Source organism: Fistularia commersonii, chromosome 27 (genome assembly GCF_037954325.1).
Source record: "Fistularia commersonii isolate RoL2024-O1a breed Wild chromosome 27, RoL_Fcom_v1.0, whole genome shotgun sequence".
Taxonomy (NCBI): Eukaryota; Metazoa; Chordata; class Actinopteri; order Syngnathiformes; family Fistulariidae; genus Fistularia; species Fistularia commersonii.
In genome coordinates, this window is record NC_141310.1 from 7,322,501 (window position 1) to 7,342,582 (window position 20,082).

Consider the following 20,082-nt stretch of genomic DNA (forward strand, 5'->3'; position numbering starts at 1 on the left):
CATGTGTGCGTGCGTGCGTATGTGCATGGGTGCGTGTGCGTGTGTGTGTGTGTGTGTGTGTGTGTGTGTGTGTGTGTGCGTGTGTAGTGCAGTAGTGATGGCCAACATTGATCCATGATAGCTGTGTCAGGGGGAGATAAGGCCTGCCTCTCCCCGGAGGACCAGCCCCAGGCACGGGGAAGGAGGAGAAAGAATCCTCTGGTCAGCTGGATGAAGGGAAGGTTGGGAAAGAGAGCTAATGTTTGACCCTGTCCACCTCGAATCATGACTTTTTTTTGGCATATTTTCATAAACAAATAGTTATCTTTACAATTACCAAAGGTTTATACACCTTGATCACAGAGTTAACATTTTTAGTTATATCAAGCAAATATTTGAATTCTATAATAATGTGTCCTGATTTCTCTTCCAGGTTTCTCTACACTGTCATTGGCAGACCAAATGAGTCTACTGCAGAGTGCATGGATGGAGATCTTGATCTTACGTGTTGTGTATCGCTCACTGTCATTTGAAGACAAGGTTAGCATATCTGACTCAATGTTACTTGCTTATCCTCAATATTTCACTATTTGCAGCTTCATTTAAAGTCCTGTGCCCCTCCTGTGTGTTTCCATAGTTGGTGTATGCTGAGGACTACATTATGGATGAGGACCAGTCAAAGCTGGCTGGTCTTTTGGACCTGAACAATGCAATCCTTCAACTTGTCAAGAAATACAAAACTATGAAGCTGGAGAAAGAAGAATTTGTCACTCTCAAAGCTATCGCCTTGGCTAACTCAGGTTTGGACTAAAGTGCTTTTCACTGATGTTTATTTGTCAATACTTCTATGTTTGTGGGTGTGTGTGGTTTTGAGAGCACACCAGTGGTGGAGAAAGAGTTAATCCCTGGGCTTTTGCAGTCCCACGGGACTCATTTAAGCCCAACCATCAAACAACTTGTTTTTATTCTCTACCCTCAAACATACACAGACTACAACGCAACATAAAATGACAAACCCCAGATATCTCACAACATGGCTGGTTTGTCATACTACAATGCACAAATCTACGATACACATGTATACACGCGCATATTAGCAACACAAAACACATGTGGACACACACACATGGATTTTCAACCAATAGCTAACTTGCAATCACTAACAAAGTGGAGATCCCTTTTACAATTAGCATAGTCGTCTCTTCAGATGCCTGTTAAATAAGGTGAAATCATTAGAACCCAAAGTCTGTCGATAACGCCCCCCCACCTCAGATGTGTCCAGCTGCATCGACAGCTGACTGACACACACACACAGACACACACACACACACACACACACACACACACACACATACAGGCCTCCTTCCCTCCCATGACCTGTCTTTTGAACTTTGTCTTGGAAGCTGGCCAGCTCTTCAGTACTCTTTAATTACAAGGGGGGAGCTGTCAATACAATGTGTTTAAATGGGAGAATGCAATGGTACAGCGTTGAATAGTGAGGGAGGGGCCTTTTGTTCTAATTCTGCCACTACACACACACACACACACACACACACACACACACACACACTATCAGTTAGAATATTGTTTTACGGAACAAATCTTAGACAACTATGTACTTAATGGATCTGAGTTGGACCTTATTACGCTAACTTTTTTTAGATTCTGGAATAGCTCAACTTTGTTTTTACTAATATGTCATTAATTTTGAAGTGTTGCTGGATTTTGACACATATTTCACACATTATGAAGCTTTTAAACAAGCTTGATTTTGATTGATTATCTTTAGCCACCTTTGGCCCAGGAGTGGCTATGCTACGACAGAAAATACTGACTTTTCATAAATTATATCATAATTTAATGAACCAGTTCTTTCACTCATTTGGAAAGAACAGCTTTGTGTGTTTGACGGAGACAAACATTTTTATATACGTTTGTGTACACCAAAGATAAAAACAAATAAAAGAAATTGTCAACTGAAAGTGAAGACGACTGGATAAGCATTTTTGAAAAGCATTGTTGTCTTGGTGCTTTATCCCTTTTTCCAATCCGAGAGACCAAAAGTGCAACCGTGCGTGACTGTGGATTGACATACTGTCCAGGATGTCATTGCCATATTTCACGATACTTTAAACAGAAAGACGTTTAGACTAGAAATGCAATATTTTATTATCACAAAAAATGGTGATTAAACAAAGCATGGAGTAGTCAGAACAATTTCCCTAGGTGGAAAGAGAAGTTGGAACAAATACTTGAAATTATATCAACATAATTGGTAATCAGTATGACACCTACCTAGAAAAAGGGGTTTCAGAATCATTTTTAGCTTCTTTTTATTTCTTTGTTGCAAGTTTGTTTTGGATAATGTGATGTCAAATACACATTTAAATACACATTTGTCACTGTCATGTAAACTGGTGGAAATTACAAAATCCAAAAAACCTATAAATTATCATTTAAAAAAAAACCTCACTGTTCAGAAAATACACATTAGAAATAAGCTGTTCCTTTTACTGATTAAAATCACAGAACTTTGCATCATTGCCCAGTCTCTTAACTGCTTTTCTAACACAACAGAATGCTAGCATTAGCATTTTGAAGGGCACTGACACTAATTAATTCACAGGATGCTAATCGTCTGCATTAATGAAGCCAAGCCTTAAGAAATGTTAGCAAACGTGCCCCACATGTAAAGGCAGTTAAAGTAGCCATGGGAAGCAGGGTGTGCTGTGTGTGTGTGTGTGTGTGTGTGTGTGTGTGTGTGTGTGTGTGTGTGTGTGTATGTGCGCGCACGTGTGTGTGCACATGTGTGTGTGTGTGCATGCGCGCACATGCACATGCTCCATGTTAACCTGTTTTTTTACAGCCTTATGTGCTCATGCTCATTAAGGTGTCCTGTTGTACTTGTGAGTGTACCATGGTTCACAGCGCACTATGCAGTGGTCTATTAACTGAAACACTAGACAAACAGCATCTAACACTATATGGAATTAATCCAACTTTGGTTTATCTTATGTTCTTACCTACGTGCTCTAAATTTCAGAAAATTAAAAGTAAATGAAAAGTAATTCATTTATGGCTCTGGGTACCAGTGATGACACATACATTTTGCAGATATTGCAGGAAAATACTTTTCAAGAGTTATACCTGCTAAAAACAATCAAGCTGTCCTCCAAAAATATGAATTTCAATCCAAATAATATGCTGTCACGAAATATCATCATACAACAAAGCAAGAGCAAAAGAACACCAAATCACTCCTCACTGGGGAAAATAAAGAAAACGAGTGAACTGATAGAAGCTGAGTTTTCTATTGATCCTTAAAGAACAAACCAACTGGTCTGGTCCTGCATACTGATAAGTGCATTACACTCTATAGATCCAGCCTTATGTGTTATGTGGGTCTTTCACGTATACACTCATGCAGATGTAGTTGTCTTTTTTAGCATTATCCATTATGTTTGCCCATTTTATCTAGAGTCCACTTATAGCAAAGCGCATCTTATTTACTTATTGGTCCAAGTTTATATTCTCTATGGCAAAGGTTTGTCAGTGTCAACGACAGATATGCTAACTAATGTGCATGACAAAGCCACTTGTGTTTCAAATATCTGAGTGGCCAGTACTTTCTTTTCAAATTTTAGACAAACGATCATCTGGTAGAAAATAAACCGTAAAAAAAGTTATGTATTTGTATTGGATACTAATTAACGAGTAAATCCATGTCTGCCCTCTGATTTTCATCTGGCTATAGATAATAGAGCTAACTTGGAAAAGATATTGGAAAATTCAATTTTGACGGCAAAGCGGGACATGTTTCCAGCCATTCCATATGCAACTAAAACAGCAGCAGTATGTTTGTTTGAGACTTAATGATGGTTATATTTACAGTTTATACCTAGTACTTGAAATTTTCGTTAGCAGCATCATGGACTCAGCTCGCTGGGCTGGCAGTCTGGGGGGGTGGGTTGCCTATCCCTAGTTGCCTTGTGATTATTATTTATCATGCATGTAGTCATTGATCTGAGACATTGATCGGAGGTTAGGAGCTAAAGGCCAGCTCACATTAAGACTTTGCATCCCTACGGGGCAATATGGAGCGTTATTATTGAGGGACATTCTCACATCCACTGCCATATATGCTGAAACACACGTTACATGCCAGCTTAAAGAGAGATTACACGTGTGCAAAGACACACACACACACACACACACACACTCTCAGGTGTTCCTTCATCTCTCCATCGTCTGATCCATTTCTCCGCCCACTTGTCTTCCAATCTCTCCATTCATCACTCCCACAGATACACACTTTAAAGATGGAAAAAGTTGCCTGCCTTGAACATAAAGGTCTCATCCATTGGATTTTTTCATTGTAGTTTTAATTTTCAGCTTTGGGAGTTATTCTATACCAAAAAGCTGTCTTTTTGAGTATATTCCATGTTAAAGTTCATGAATCTTTGAGATATTTTTATTCTGCTGTATAAAATACATGTGTATTAATTTGCTTTTCAAATGCAAAAGGTACATGTGCCACCTTTCTAACATAAAAAAAAAAAAGAATGTTAACATCTTGCTGTGCAGTCAAGCATTTTCCACTCTGAAATAATGGCATGCAGTACAAGAGATTGTGGTTATATTAGTTGCCTCTCATGTTAGTGATGAAACACAATCCATTATTCAGATATTATTTTTCTGCTCCGTGGAAGTGGCCACTTATCTTTACTTTAGCAAGAATATTGTACATTTTCTCTCCTTCTTCTCCAGACTCCATGCATATTGAGGATGTGGATGCGGTGCAGAAACTCCAAGATGTTCTCCATGAGGCCCTGCAGGACTATGAGGCTTCCCAGCACCAGGAAGATCCCCGCCGAGCGGGCAAGCTGCTCATGACCCTCCCCCTGCTCCGCCAGACTTCCACTAAGGCTGTGCAACACTTCTACAGCATCAAGCAGGACGGCAAAGTCCCGATGCACAAACTCTTCCTGGAGCTGCTGGAAGCCAAGGTGTGAGGATGGGGGTAGAGGTAGAAAAGACAGCTAGCTACCAGTCTGAACCACCAGAGATTCAACAAAACTCTATACAACTCCTAATGACCTCTTTCTCTTTTACACGCTCACACTCCCACACACATATGCATACACACACACACACACACACACACACACACATACAACAATATTTCCCATAAGTATGTCTCCTGACACATCCCCCTATGAATAGACAAGTAAACTATGCCTCCTTCCTGAACCCCTGAATCTTCATTTTCAAAACCAAGGCGCTCAATAGACCTCTTTTTTTTTTTTTTTTGGGGGGGGGGGGTGCTGACAGATGGAGTGAACCCACCCCTCATTGCCGAAGGAAGTTGATATTTCCTTTTAAAACTAATATCATGCTATTAACAGTTACTGCGGTGACTCAGAACTAGAACAATGACAAATGTATGCATTTAATAACAGTTAAGATGTTATGAACTACAAACAAGGACACATTTAAAAGAAAGTGAAAGCTCTTCATTTTAGTTTTGAGAGACTATAGGACCCTCGTCTCCTTCCCCCATCTTGTTTTCCCCTACAGAGTTTTTTAAGTGACGAAGAAAAATGGGGGGTGGGGGGAGGTGGACAATAAGAAGTATTAACGACCTGTGTTGTCACGTAACCTGTACGATGATATTTGGATGGATGGACAGAGAGACAAGAAGAGGAGATTTGCCCTGCCAAAGAATGGAACTCATCCATTCGGAGGATGCCAGCGAACGTAGCTGTCATAACCCCAAACCGGATCTTTGCGTGAGTGGCTTTTAATCCTGGACCACAAGAGCCCTCCTGGTTTTCTCTTCCATTATTAGTTCTTCAAAAATGTTTCTGTTTATCAAGAAAACCAGCAGAGCTTGAATTTCCAAGGGCCAGAGTCAGAAACCACAGCTCGATAATTAACGTCACGATTTCCGAACTTTCCCCCGGCTTTCGGCTTCAATCTGAGTTTTTTGTTGTATCTGTTGAGAAGCACACACCCTGGCCTCGCAAACCTCTCACAACCAGAGTTTTGATGGTTTTCAACGTTTTAATGCTGAAAATTGTGTCAGATAGAGTTGTGATTAATTGACAGTTAAAAACAAACAAGTGTCCCTCCAAATGACATCAGACTCGATCGGTACAGTGGTGGAAAGGATGTAAATGGTGGATGTACAAGAAGGCTCACTTTACATTGTCTATGATGCTCCGTACTTTGTCAAACTCTCCTCTTGTGTTTGAGACTTTTTCAGCTCCTCGGTGGTTCGGGCTACAGCCAACCACACAACAGTCGGTAGAGATTTAAGTCTTTGAATGTGCCATTAAACATAGTCTATCCCATGCTTGTTACCCAAACTCTAAAAGCAAAGTGTCACTTCCTCCGAGCTCTATTGCGCTTACAATGTCGAGGTCATCTCTTGTGTAATAACGCAGATATTTTACGTGAGTCATTCTGTGAGCAATGGGGGAGCTTCAGTCATTCAACGCAATATCAACCAGAAGGAAAGGTGTGTTGACAAAACTGACTGGACAACTAGTCGACTTGCTTTGAATCTCCTTATTTGTTCTTAATTTATTGAAATACTGTTAGTGATGATACCAATATTAGGGTTGTAAATAATTGTCATCCTGTATATGACTTATAACGCGGCTTTGTTTTGTTATTAATATTGTCTCCTTAATACTGAGTCAATCATGTATTTCCTTTTCTTCTGTCAACTTGACCACTTTCAGCTATTATCATATATATAAATATATACATATAAATATAACAGATAATAATCAAGTAATAATGTATTAACAAATCAGCGTTTATCTTAGAAACTCCAAGCAATAGTGGTTTTAAAATGAGGGATTTGTGCATATGGATGAAACCTGCAATATTGACATTATATGCCAGTCTTGAATTCAAGCAAAGACAGAGTGTGTTTGTAGATTCTCATACTTTAAGTCAGTCACACATAGTCAGTATTTCCTATCATTAGGGTAATTTGGGGGAGGAATGTCAACATAAAATGTTAATAATGTCATTATTACTGTCATCATTATGGTATGCCGGATGCATGTGAAAATGAGGGTCAAAGATGTAAAACAATACAAGCAACTAAAAACTTAAAAAGATCCAACCCAGATTGCAGTTAGACATTGTGCAGAACATCCGTCCGACCCCGCTGCTTTAACTGTCACATTTCTGACATTAAAACAAATCATGTTTTTACTTCAAATAAACAGTTCAATAATGCTGTTTCATTTCCTCAAGTTGGATGTTTAATCCGCCACACAGAAGAACATGGGGACCATTGGAAAACCAAACAAAATCCTCATTTTTGCTGAGATCAGTGGTGCTAGTGTAACCAAACCCAATCTGTTCATAAAAACATACATATATTTTTGTTCACTCACTTCTCCACCTTCTGTTGTGAAACATTTCGGCATGTCCCAACACTCATCTCAAAGGAACTATACGAATTGTTAAAATATTAAAAATAACCCCCATCAGTTCATGTTGGTGGGGAAATTCAACATACACTTTGAGACTTGTCCCCCCCCCCTTTTTTTTTTTTTTTTTTTCGCAGAATGTCTTACCCAAACAATAATTTCACCTGCATGAGCTTCTTTTAAAATTTTAACTAAACCCAAAGCCCTAATATTATGATTATCATGTTTATTTCTACCAGCGAGAAACTGAAAGCTGAGCTGTCCTACATTGAACAGTCAAGAAACATACTGCAGATCTGATCAACTGTACTTTTAACAAGTGATTACAGTCCGGGATTTCTTATCAATTTTGTCTCTTTGGAATGCCATTATTTATCTTATTTCTTATTTCTAAAGCTGATAAAGAATGCCAAAATGTTTAATCGAGATGATGGCGGTGTAATTTAATATAAACTGGCAACTTGTCATATGAGGAGAGCTGCAATGAAGTGTAGTTGATCTCTGACATCACACGCTCTGCATCACACATCAGTGTTAATACTACGGGGTATTTTTTCAGCCATTGTTGACATTGTATATTGTAAATGAAACAGATTATAATTCTAACATAAGACATTTTATTGGAAACAAAAAGGGAAAAAAAAGTTGAAAAAAAAAAAGTAGTTCAACCTCAGTGTATGTTTCATGTTTGCTGTTTTTCTATCAAGAAAAAAACTCCTTTATTTTGCTTTTTTTTCTGATTTTGTTTAAAAGTCTTCCTCTTTTTTTTATGCCCCTCCTGTTCTGTTGCATCCTCTGAGGCATTGCTGTGTATTTTTTCTCGTGGTGATTCCCGTTTTGTGCCGTGCGCTTCTCCCTTAGAACCCAAAGTATACTAGAGGCCATGTTGTCTGTCTGTCTTTCGGATCAGTCGGCTGAGGGTCTGGGCAACGGATTCTCTCACAACCAACCGAACCGGATTCTAAGGCTCTTCTTGAAGCTTTCTAGACCACCGAGATCAAATTACACTATCCTTACAACTATACACAAATAACTGAATATTAAGTATCTAAATGAAGACACACCGAGTACAAGTATGTAAAGGGGGTCATTTGTGTAACTTTCCTGTAGATTAAACAATAAATTGTATATCTTTAGGTTTAAATAAAAAATAACTGAAAAGGATATTTGCGTAATTCAAAACTGTAGGTGGCTCTTTTTTAATAAATCTGCTGTATATAACTGCCTTCCATACAGTTTGGCGAAATACAAAGTTGAAAAGAAAAAAAAACTTTCTTATCTTTCTTAAAATATCTGCATTGTTTTTCCTTTTTTTAATTGATTTTCGGGAAAACATCCTGATTTACAACAACGAATAAGAAGACAGCGTTGAGATGATTTTTTTAATACTAAAGGTTTTTTGGAATCGGCGGAAAAAGTAATGTTAATATATTCAGTTTTTATCTGCTATTTCTCTTCGACATGCACTCATTGCACAGGTTGTGCTTTGGCCCTAGAATGAAGAACCAAAAAAACCACGGTTCAAACTCAAACTCCCAGACCATTCTTAAAGAGCTTGTTATTATAAGTGTAATTGTACCTCTTTATACCCATTTGTAGATTTATAGACTCTAATACAAATAACATACATTCAAATATTCTACGGTCTTAAATATGGACATTTGTTTTTGAGAGGAAGCATACGACTTCTTTCAAAGGTACAGAAAGGATAGGAAGTCCCTTTTCCTAATTTGTTTAATATTGACACTTTAGCCACCTTCCCATTCTTAAAAAGCTGTTGGTACAAAAGTCTACTCTTGATAAAAAAATCGCTTATTTTAAGCTATCCTTTCTCCTTTGTTGATGTTTCTCCTATGCTGCCTATTTTTATTTGTCTTTTGTCAAACCAAACCTGTGAATCCCTGAAAGGCTCAAAATGATGAGAAATAAAAGTCTTCCTGAACAAAAAAAAGGCTGAGGGGCTTTTAGTTAAATGCCCAATTAGATGTGTAGAAATCATTGGCATCTGAAAGATATTTCCATTAATTACTTTATTAATGGAAAATGTTTGAAATTCAGTATTCAGCTACTCTCTTAACAGCAATTCATGCAGCATTAGAATTATAAACCCTGTCAAACATCCCAACCAAAAACCAGTGGTTTTCATGGGCTTTGATTTAACAGGCTGCTATTAGCTTATATTTATTTAGATGAAGAGGACAGAAATCTTTATGTTTATTTGTTCATATGTTTGTTTGTTTGTTCTTCCTGTTAAGAAATAATATCTGGATGACTGTACTTTGACAAGACAAGAGTTGCACTTTTTTTGTGTTGGGTTAACCAATGTTGCTACTGGAATTATTCTGCAGTTAGTATAAAAAACAGAAATATGGAGAAGAACAGTGTTCTGACAAACCAAACTGATGTTTTCCATGTGTTACAGTGGAGGAATGACTTTATGGGTTTATGAAATAAATTGACCTGGTTGCACTTTTAGCACCACCCTATTTCCCTCATTTGTTAGAACCATTAGCTGTCAATAGTTTATGTAATAATACCGGAGCTGATGACTTCTTTAGCCGTAGAAACAAAGCAGGTTCGCCATCTTCAGTGGTTTTTCCTGACAAAGCTGAGGCAGAACCGCGTACATCCGCGGCTCTACGGTGTCTTTTAGTTGTAATTAACCCCCGAGTGTATCTGTCACCTGTGCTGCGGTTTACGCTGCAGTCTGAATTTTACAAATGTGAAGAAAATACGAAGGGAGAGACTAAGTTGGCACATCTTGGTAAAAGAATTATTTGAAGTTGATCAAAGGGTGGTGAAGAGTTGTGGATGAGAGAGGACCCTGTAGTGTTATTTAAAAAAAAAAAAACATGTCCGTAGATCTTAGATGTGCTTCACATCAGAAAAAAAAATAAAAATAAAAATAAACAATTACCTGTATATTTTTGTGATGTGTATCATACAAGTGTGCTCCAATGATAATGTCCATTTGTGTAAATGTATTTATTTCACATTGTATATATTGTTCAATGCAAAAAGAGAGACCTATGATTCTGTAACTTAAACTACTATTGGTTGAAACATTACATGTGTTACTCCAGACTATGCCTTTCAGGATTATTACAGTAGAGCAATATCAATTAAAACCAGGCTTCCAGTTTTGACATCTGTCTCACGACTCTTTGATTTCTCACACCATCCTTTTGTGTCTTGAGTTTATTTTTCGTGTTTCTGATAACAGATTTTGCGCACACTCGACTTGAAAACGTTATTTCACAACTTGAAATGTGCCGTGGGTGCTTCTGCCTCACAGAGAGAAAAGGGGCCTTTCTGTGTGCAGTTTGTGTGTTTCCTGTGTCTGTGTGGGCCTCGTCCAGAATCTACGGTTTTCTCACACAGTCCAAAACCATGCATTGGAGACCCTAAATTGCCCAGAGATGTGAAAAAGAGAGTGACGGGTTGTGTTTCTCTATATCCGACCCTGTGATCGACTCGTGACTGGTCAATGGTGAACAATGCTCCTTGCTCAATGGTAGCCCTACCCCTGCAACCGTGAGTGCAGGATAAATGATATAGATATTGGATGTTTTAATGAAATTTGGCATAATCACTGACATTCATTAACCATAACATCAGTACAACGCCCTACTGTTGATATTTCCTCCGAATAAGCATTGTCAAAGAGGCTCACTGGAAATCATTGCCATTTTCGCGTGGGCTTTTTGCTTCAACGGCTTAAATATCTGCATTGAAAAAAGTGCTGTTCAAACCTGATCTCATAGTTAAACAACATCTACTTATTGAGTATGTTGTCCTGGCCCCTAAACTATATGCAGTACAAGAAATCTCTGCAAGAAAAATCACCATATAGATATAGAATCTGTAGGTGCAGGAGAAAGATAATGACAAAGAAAACCATTTTTTGTTTCAATTTGGGTTTTCTCTTTAAGTGAACCAATGAATGTATGAATGTTAGGTCCATGTGGACAAAGGAACTGGAGCTCGTCGGCCAAAAGAACAGTTGTGCCTTTTATAACCTGGAGATTTATGTCACTCCTTTACTTCCTATTCTGTTCAGAAAACTTAAGTTATAAATCGGGTTCTGGAAAAGGGGAAGCATGTAACACACCTCCTGGTGCCACTAGGAAAAGTAACATTGTATATTTTCGCAGAGATGACCGGAATTTAGCGAGGTAATGAATTCTGAAACAGACACTGCATGAAGTGTTTTGTTTAGGAATGTAAGACATTTGTTTAAACCAAACCCTTTGGTTCAGCAGCCCTGAAATAAATAAACATGCATATAAACACATACACAAACACACAAGGTGTGTGTCGTGACACAGGAAAAAAAAGATGGCAAATATATCGGAAAAAGATTTAACTGAAAAACCTGCCCCGGTTTTCGTTTGCAGTCACTGTCATTTTGTTGTTCTTTAAAATTGGGCTCATTTGTTAAATTTTTACCATCTATTCATATCCCTGTGCTACTTCTCAGGCTCTTTATCTCTTGCACACATGCACACAAACACACACACACACCCGCACACCAATAGCCAGCAGCAGTAAATTGAATGCAGAGGCCAGATATTTAATGTAGCAGAGAGCCATGAAGCATTTTAAGAAGCCTTTTTCTAACAGGGGGAGCCCTGACCTGCAGGCAAATATTTTTCAACCAGATGACATAAGAAGATATTAGCCTGAATAGAGTGAGAATTTTATTCCTTCTCTCTCTCTCTTTCTCTTTCTCCTTCTCAGGTCTTTCTCTCTCTCCTTGCGATTTGGGTTGCTGCCTGCGCTCCCCCTTACCCCTCCCCTTGCACATATGTTTTATTTTACTTGCTTGCCTTTTGGAGTTCATTCATTTTATTTTATCTTTGATTCATTATTATGATACGATAAAAGCTACTTGAGCATTTCAGCTGCTGAGGGGCTCTTATCGTTAACCTTCTGGAACGCATGTAAGAGTGGGATCCACACGCTGCATCGCTAATGGCCAACTTAACTCCTCTCTTCTCCTCCTCCACCTTCTGGCTTCATCTACATCTCCCCTCCAATCTCTGCCTCTCGCTGAGCATCTTTCATGCCTTTATCTTGCTCCTCCACTATCGCCCCCTTTTGCTCTCACAATCTCTCCCTCGTATTCTCGCCGTAGTTCCTGTTTTTCTACTGTAACTATGTGGTTAGGGATTGAAATTTGGGTTTATTTTGTCCATAAAATTTGCAGCTCATCTCTGTTTTATCCCAGTCAGCATTACTGACTAATATATGACACAGCTCTTTGTGATACCTCAACCTGAGCGCTAAAAAGAGGATATAACCCCGATCTGTCAGTGCCGATAATTGTTATGTGTTGTCGTGAAATGGCTTCTGAGTGGCTGTTGACCCTAAAACACTCTTGGTCATTTGATATTGCATTTTGAATCACAGCAAGTAATCCATGTCAGGTGTTTTGGGTGGATCCCACCAAATGGTTAATTCTTAAAACCCCTGTTCTACTTCCTGTTTACATTTGTTAAGTTTTATTGTCACACCGGGTGACAACGTTGTGAGCGTAAAGTAAATTATGAGTTTTTTTCAATGACCTGAAAGCAAGAAATACAGTATTTTTAGCATTTTTAGCATGTTAGCATATTACCATGTTAACTCAAGCAATAAACTCACTCTATTTAAGAATTACAAGACCTCAACATTTTTGCTTCTCTCTCAAAGGAATCTTCACATTCTGTTCATGTTTGGACTTATTTTTATATTTTAGAATCAGAATCACTTTATTTGTCCCTGAGGGTGCAGTGGGGGGGGGGGGGGGGGGGGCATCATTAACATCTGCAAATTCAACATCTATTCATAAACTGTACAAGTATATAATAAACTTTACATCTGTACATGTATACATGTACAGATATACACTTTTGTTAGACTGAATTTGCATTTTCACGAAACATCAAATCAAGTTAGGAAGTCTTCATTGATTCCTCCTCCATTTGGACTATATTGTCCCCCAGTACAGAAGACAATAGACCTCATTCACAGCATAGAAGCAAGAGATGATGGTTCTTGTGTAATGTGCAAAAGACACCTCTAGGTCACAGAGTTATACAAACTAGCGTCATCATTCAGACCTCATCTCGAGGTATAATTTTGTTTCAGAGAGGGTCTTATCAGGTTTGGCGGAAAGTCTGGATGTCATTTTGTCACTCTAATTCAGTGTCAAACAGGGTCGGTCTCCAAGAGTGACTATATCTGTTTTAGGTTCTGTGATTTGAATTTGTCTACCTTTATGTGGGTTTGATTTGTGTGTATGTGAGTGTGTGTCCATGCACATGTTGTGTGTGGCATCTGGGCATATGTTTTTATCCTCTTGTATCAGTAGTGGAATTCTCAGGGGTTTCACAGGCCCGGTGACATGGACTCGTGGTGGTAATGGCCTTTCACAGCATTTTTGCTCCCCTGACACACACACACACACACAGACACACAGATAAGAAGACTTACACAGTGCACAGAGCACAAATGTGGACACAAAAAAACCAACAGAAAACCATACAGTTTTTATACATGTATATATAAACTGCATGAAAGTCAAATATTTGAATAACCATACATATGTATATATGATTCTCTTCAGATTCCCTTCAATATTTATGTAAATATTCAGTTATATTCTGAATTTCAATCTGAATTTGCTCTTCTCCTTTCTCATACTCTATTTTGAGTGTTCACTTTCATTATTTGCTATTATATTTACCATGACTACAGCGGGCTTCCCAATGCCCCGTTCTGTTTCTTAACTCCTCACATTTCTGCCACACTCCCCTCTTCTTCTGTGTCATCCCATTCTTCATCTCTCCATCTTACCCCTTCAATCCTCATCCCTCTTTCTTCCGGAGTGTAAAGTGGCTTTGGTAACCGTGCCCATCTGAGCTGCATGTGCAAGCTATAAGAGGGTCAGCTGTCTATTTGCACTTTTAACGTCTTAACTCTATACGATGGGCCATTTATTCTCACTCTCTTCTCGCTCTTTCCCTCGCCCTCTCCCTTCCCCACCCTCTCTGTCTGTCTATTGCTCTCTATCTCTCTCTAAGGACAGTAAATGCTTTAACTCACCATTCTATGGGCCATTCATTTAGTTAGTGTACTTTAATAAATAGTCTGATGTGTCACTGGCCAGTGAATTAGTGGCACTTTAAATCCTCCACTAGCGGCCAATAGATAGCTGGAAGGTTTGATATGTAGCAGCCACTTTTCCTCAGAAAACCAATTAGAGCTTACCGCAGCTGATATGTATGTTAATACCCCAAAAATTAATGCTCAGGCATTGAAAGGCTCAACCAATTCCACTAATTCTTCTTTGTTTACAAGGTGTCAGTGCTTCTTTTAAAGTGTGGATATTAATAACTATTCATTTGCAGTAATGAATACAGGACACGTTTTTGACTTAACAAGTGGATAGCATAGATCAACAATTGGTATTGCAGTGAAATCTGGAGTAACTACACAACTACAATATTTTATTTATATCATAAATAAAATAAATTATTATTTATTTAATATTTAAATTTATAAGTCTGCTTTTTCGGTAATCTATAAATGAACAAATGTTTCACACTCTTGGATTTTGGACAACAAACACCTTTACACGTAATTAATTCACATGAGGTTTAAAGGTCTTAAATCTAAAGTTGTTGCGATTAAGCCACAATGTGCAAGAAGATATTTATCTGCAAAAAAGTAATCCAAAGGCAATCATCACCAGAATCTCTTGTTTGACAGATGGTTAGACAAAGACCATATGACAAATGTTAGGCTACACAAAGTCTCAGAGGAAATCAAACATGATGAAAACATGACATCTGATGAATAAGAATCATTCAATATCCACGTCTGACTGTGGATCAATAGAAAGGCCTCAAGGTTAGAGACAGGCTGGGTGAGTTACACATACTGTTAAAGGGAACTGTGCTGATAAAAAAAAGCTACAATACAAGGGGCACCTTGTAAAGTAATGTCTCCAATGATGACTGATTTTTGAATCTTCAAAATCCGACGGGTCCAGAGGTGAGGAGAAAAGCAGTAAGCAGTAAGTGTTAGTTTCACCTCACGCCCGGTCTTAAACTGTTTTTATTTCTTGCTGCAACTCCTTTTTGAGCAAGTACAACAAAAAGATTCTGTGAACTTTGTAGGCTCTCTCCATTGGGTGAATCTAGGTGATGACAGGTGCTGAAATGCCCCAAGCAGAAAACATATAAAGTCGTGACAAAGGAAAGATGATTGGCATAGATAAAGTGTGTGTGTGTGTGTGTGTGTGTGTGTGTGTGTGTGTGTGTGTGTGTGTGTGTGTAAGAGAGAGAGTGAAAAAGGAGGAGAGAAAGGGAGAAAGAGAGCGACCGGACGATTATGTGTATGTGCATTGTCAAGAGAGGCAGGAGGTTAATTCAATCCTATAGAAACGCAGCATGGAGGGGATTGGACAGCACAGCCCTGAGGGTGCCACTGGCCTCAACCCCAATAGGGGGCAGAAAGTGTGCACACACACACACACACACACACACAATATGGACAATGTGACTTGAGGGCATAAAATCTGAAAAGCCAAGGAAAAGCCAAATTGTTTTTATATCTAGTTTCTGGTGCATTTCATTTAGAGCTGAGGCGGATAAATGATGAACATGGATTAGAATATATATCTAGCCTATATATAGGAAATGCAGTATAAAACAAGGACAAGTAAGGAGGAGGACATTTAAAAGAGTGGGCATGGAGGACAATATGAGGGATTGAGGGCATGGAAAGGGGAGAAGACAATGAGGGAGAGCCGTGGAAAGACATGCGTGGTGCTTGTGAAGAGAGAGGTGTGCGGGAGAGGTGACGGAAGTGACAAAAATAGGGAGCGGAGACAACGGTATGGCACCAGGGGCAAAAGCTGGGTGATAGCCCTCATCCCCTCTGCAACTGAGCAAAAAGTAGATTAAAAAAGAACATTTTTATCTGCTAACTAAGCACGTTGCCACATTGTTTCTCAGATTTGACAAATCGGCATATTCATGGCAGACTGAAATTTGCAGGAAAGTAAAATGTGTCTACAAATTTTGCACACGCCTTTTTCGCTGTCACTGGCTCGACACTAAATTTCTACTGAGCATTCATCTGCCAGGATGACAGTCCATCAGATACATTTGCATTAGGATCAACTTCAGTCACACTTTCCCTTGTCTATTTTCACAGTGTGGATTTTCTTGGACAACTTAGTCAAAGTATGCAATGTCCAGTTAAATTGTAAGAATATTATAGACACAAAAAACAAAAAGGAACAAGTTCCTTGTAATTGTTTATCCTTTCCACTGCAAGGCAAATTAAAATGTGATGAAATGCCAAAGAATTGTGTCCATAAGCTCATGGACATATCTAATTTCTTACCCTTGAAGACCTGTTCTTGTGCATTCCTTCAAAGTGATTCTTTCTGCCCCTATGCCGAGACTTGCTCCCATCCTCAAACCATTTTGTTCAACATGTATTATTAGCTGGAACTCTGTTACTTTAATTTTGCACACTCTGCAAAGACCAGTTGTTGTGACTGTGACTGTATTTGCTCTACATCTGCCCAGATCGTTTCTGTAGCCATGACTACATTGGCTTTGGTTGTTGTGATTGCCATGACTGTGACACATTTTTGTCTTAAATGGCTGTACCGCTGAATAGATCGGCCTACGGGGATTGAGTATCTGCAACGAACTGATATTCTTGAGCAGGCTGAGAAATTAGACTCCGTGCAGTTTTGCCTGTTTGGATTCAAATGTGTCGTGTCTAATTGGATGGAGCTCTTCTGCTTTACAATATTTTCTTATTTGATATCGAAGCATAGTTAAAACCATTAGATGACAACTTCATTTAACAGGTGAACAGATTATTATAAGCTTAGACGGATCAGCTCATTTCACTGAGCAAGCTGCTTTTTCTGAGATACTTGAAAATCTAGTGAGACATGGCTTTTTGATTTCTTTTAAATAAATTCAGGATGAGTATTGCAACTCTGAACCTATATTTTCACCATTAGTTACAAAATACATATTTGTAAGCTGTTTGTCAGAATGCCCCACTTTTCCAATTCTATTTGTTAATAGGGCACATGTCCAAAGGTATTGAGTAACACAAGCAATAAAGAGTGTTAGCTGAGGTAAATCACAGATATATTTTGACTGGACAGGCTGATGTCAGGACCCCTTACAATGACAGTATTTCATAGTGATGCATAGCAGCAAGGAACCACAATACTCATTATTTATCTGCCAAATAGTCTTTGACCAGGTCGTTCGGAATTCTTTAATACTGTTGAATTCACTAATATCCTTAAAAGGGTGAAGCGGATGAACTCCCTTGCAGAACTAAACTGTCCTTATCTTGTTTGGACTTTTGAGGTGTTTCCTTCAGATGTCTTAGACTTCAGTTATTTTGGCATGCTATTGTGTGTTTTCAGCTTTTTAGCATATTCCTAGTTTGTTATCAATAGTTGTGTTGTCTGCTTTTCATGTAATCTACAGTGTTGACTTGAGGCGATGATGATGCTGAATGTGTGTCTTTTTGTGCTTCTGATCACCTGTATCTAATTACAAAATGACCCGTCTCTCCTCCAATCAGATCCCTCCCTATTAACATACTTCACACCTGTCTCTTGTTGTCAGCCTGCGTCACGGTTGCGTCTCTAGGTTTAGATTGACTCTGCTTTTCTTTTGTGTTTGCTGCTGGGTGGAAGTTTATACTTCCTAATCGTCTGTCAAGTTTCTCTTCGTCTTCTTCCCCTCCACTCTCTCTCTCTCTCTCTCCCTCTGCATTTCAAACTTGTTTGCTTTATCAATAAACCTGCTCCCTTGACCAGTCTTGGATGGCTTTGGTGGAGAGACACGTACCTGTTTTCCAGTGCTGGTTTGAAGGGCCCCTATCGGAGCTCATTCGAGTTGCTCTCATCCTTGGTGTGCTATTTTTTAGGGGGTCATGAGTGAGTTCCACTGAACCAACAGTATTGCAGATTCAATCCTCTGCATGTTCGCTCTCCAAACACCTTATCTCGGATCATACGCGCCTCTGTGAGGTCACGTTATTTGTTTTGCAGGGACTTTTAAACTTTTCAGCTCAAGCAGGAAAAAACAGTGCAAGACTTCATATTCAGAAGGAACCCTCCCACCTTTTTTTTTTTTTTTTGTTCATGTCAAACCAAAGAGTGTGTCTGTCTACATCACACACAATAATTTTGAAGTCTTTTTACAGTGTGAAAACAGTGTTTTGAAGACTTTGACCAAATAGTATATAGAGGCAAAATTGCTTATTACGGTAGCTACGTTTATCTGGTTCCCACAATGCTGTTTGTGAACCAAAAACTTTCTGTCTGTTTCTACCAAATGGATCACTGGTTTACTCCAAAAAGTGCTCTCAGTGCCCATGAACCTTTGATATAGACTCTATTCAACCATTTAATGTGTGTTTTCATTCACACAGAAGGCGCTCACAAGAATGATCGTGTCCAATGCTTGGATTGAGGTCAAGTTTCGAGAGGCACAAGTCGCGTCAACAGGATGTGAGTATGTGATGTAAATTCTTTTGCAACACTTACAATACTACTACATTAAAGCAACATTAAGCACAAAAACAATACATACCTTGACAAAAGCAACAACTTTTGTTAATAACTTTGTTTAATAACCTCTTCCAAAATTTGAATTGGATATGCCAGTGTGTCTCCCTGACACTCTCTTTCCTAAAGATGTTACTGTTACACGATAAAATAAGTTTATTGACGGTCCAAAACAAGCAGACAATCTCCAGAGTAAAATTCTTTCAGACCCGCAATCCAAAAAAAACAAACTCTTACAACATGGAGGCGGAGATATGAATATGTAACATTTCCAAATGAGCACTGTTATTAAATTTTTCTAAAAGAAAACACTCTGCCTCAGCGTCAATTTATTCCACTTTCCCTCATCAGCAGTGGGGCTGGAGATGTCTACATACATATTCATGCTGCTCTGGAGACTCAAAGAGACAATACATTTAGGCTCACAGCGTACATTTACCATATTAGCCTTAATGTTGTTAGACCAGCAAACACAATTTAGTGAAATATAAGTCATACATAAGTAATTTAGAAAATGAGACAATAATTAATTGTACAACTATCATCCGGTTTTAATCCCGTTTGTGCGATAGAGCTTCAATATCTGGAATTGAATGTGCCTGGCTGAATAAATTAGAACAATCAATGTATGACTAGATTTTTTCTCATGTGGAAAGACAATGTACAAATCTAAGCAATTTCTCTACTAAGAGGGAATAAGAGAAACTCTTTTCGGCTAACGAAGCTCTTAATGATCACCGCCTAGCTGACACGGTGCTGTCATTTCTCCTCTTTGAGGGGAAACAGAGAAAATCGGAGGATAAATACGACTAAAGAAAAACTCTTGTGTAAATGATTGTGTCTGTAAAGTAATTGAGGGTGACATTATGGAATATGTACAAGTTGGAGAACTATTTTGAGTTTCAATCACTTTGACAAATGTCATGTCCCTGACACTATGTGTCACGCCTATGTGATTGGACACTAAACAGTGTATAAATAGCAGAATATCCCCATTTAGGGTCCCCCCCCCTCCCCCATGTTCTTCTCAAATTCCCTTGGTTG

At 38.7% G+C, this 20,082-nt stretch overlaps 1 protein-coding gene across 6 annotated transcripts in view; it reads left to right on the forward strand.

Moving 5' to 3' along the window:
• The window catches only part of esrrga (estrogen-related receptor gamma a), a 148,703-nt gene extending 138,127 nt beyond the window's left edge, over positions 1-10,576 (forward strand). For all 6 annotated transcript variants that reach the window (XM_086174714.1, XM_086174715.1, XM_086174710.1 and 3 more), the window contains exons 7-9: positions 413-519; positions 617-779; positions 4,747-10,576. In XM_086174714.1, the coding sequence (XP_086030840.1) occupies positions 413-519; positions 617-779; positions 4,747-4,991 (515 nt within the window). In that variant the 3' untranslated portion in view covers positions 4,992-10,576. The remainder of the gene's footprint in view (positions 1-412; positions 520-616; positions 780-4,746) is intronic.
• Positions 10,577-20,082: the final 9,506 nt, after the last annotated feature.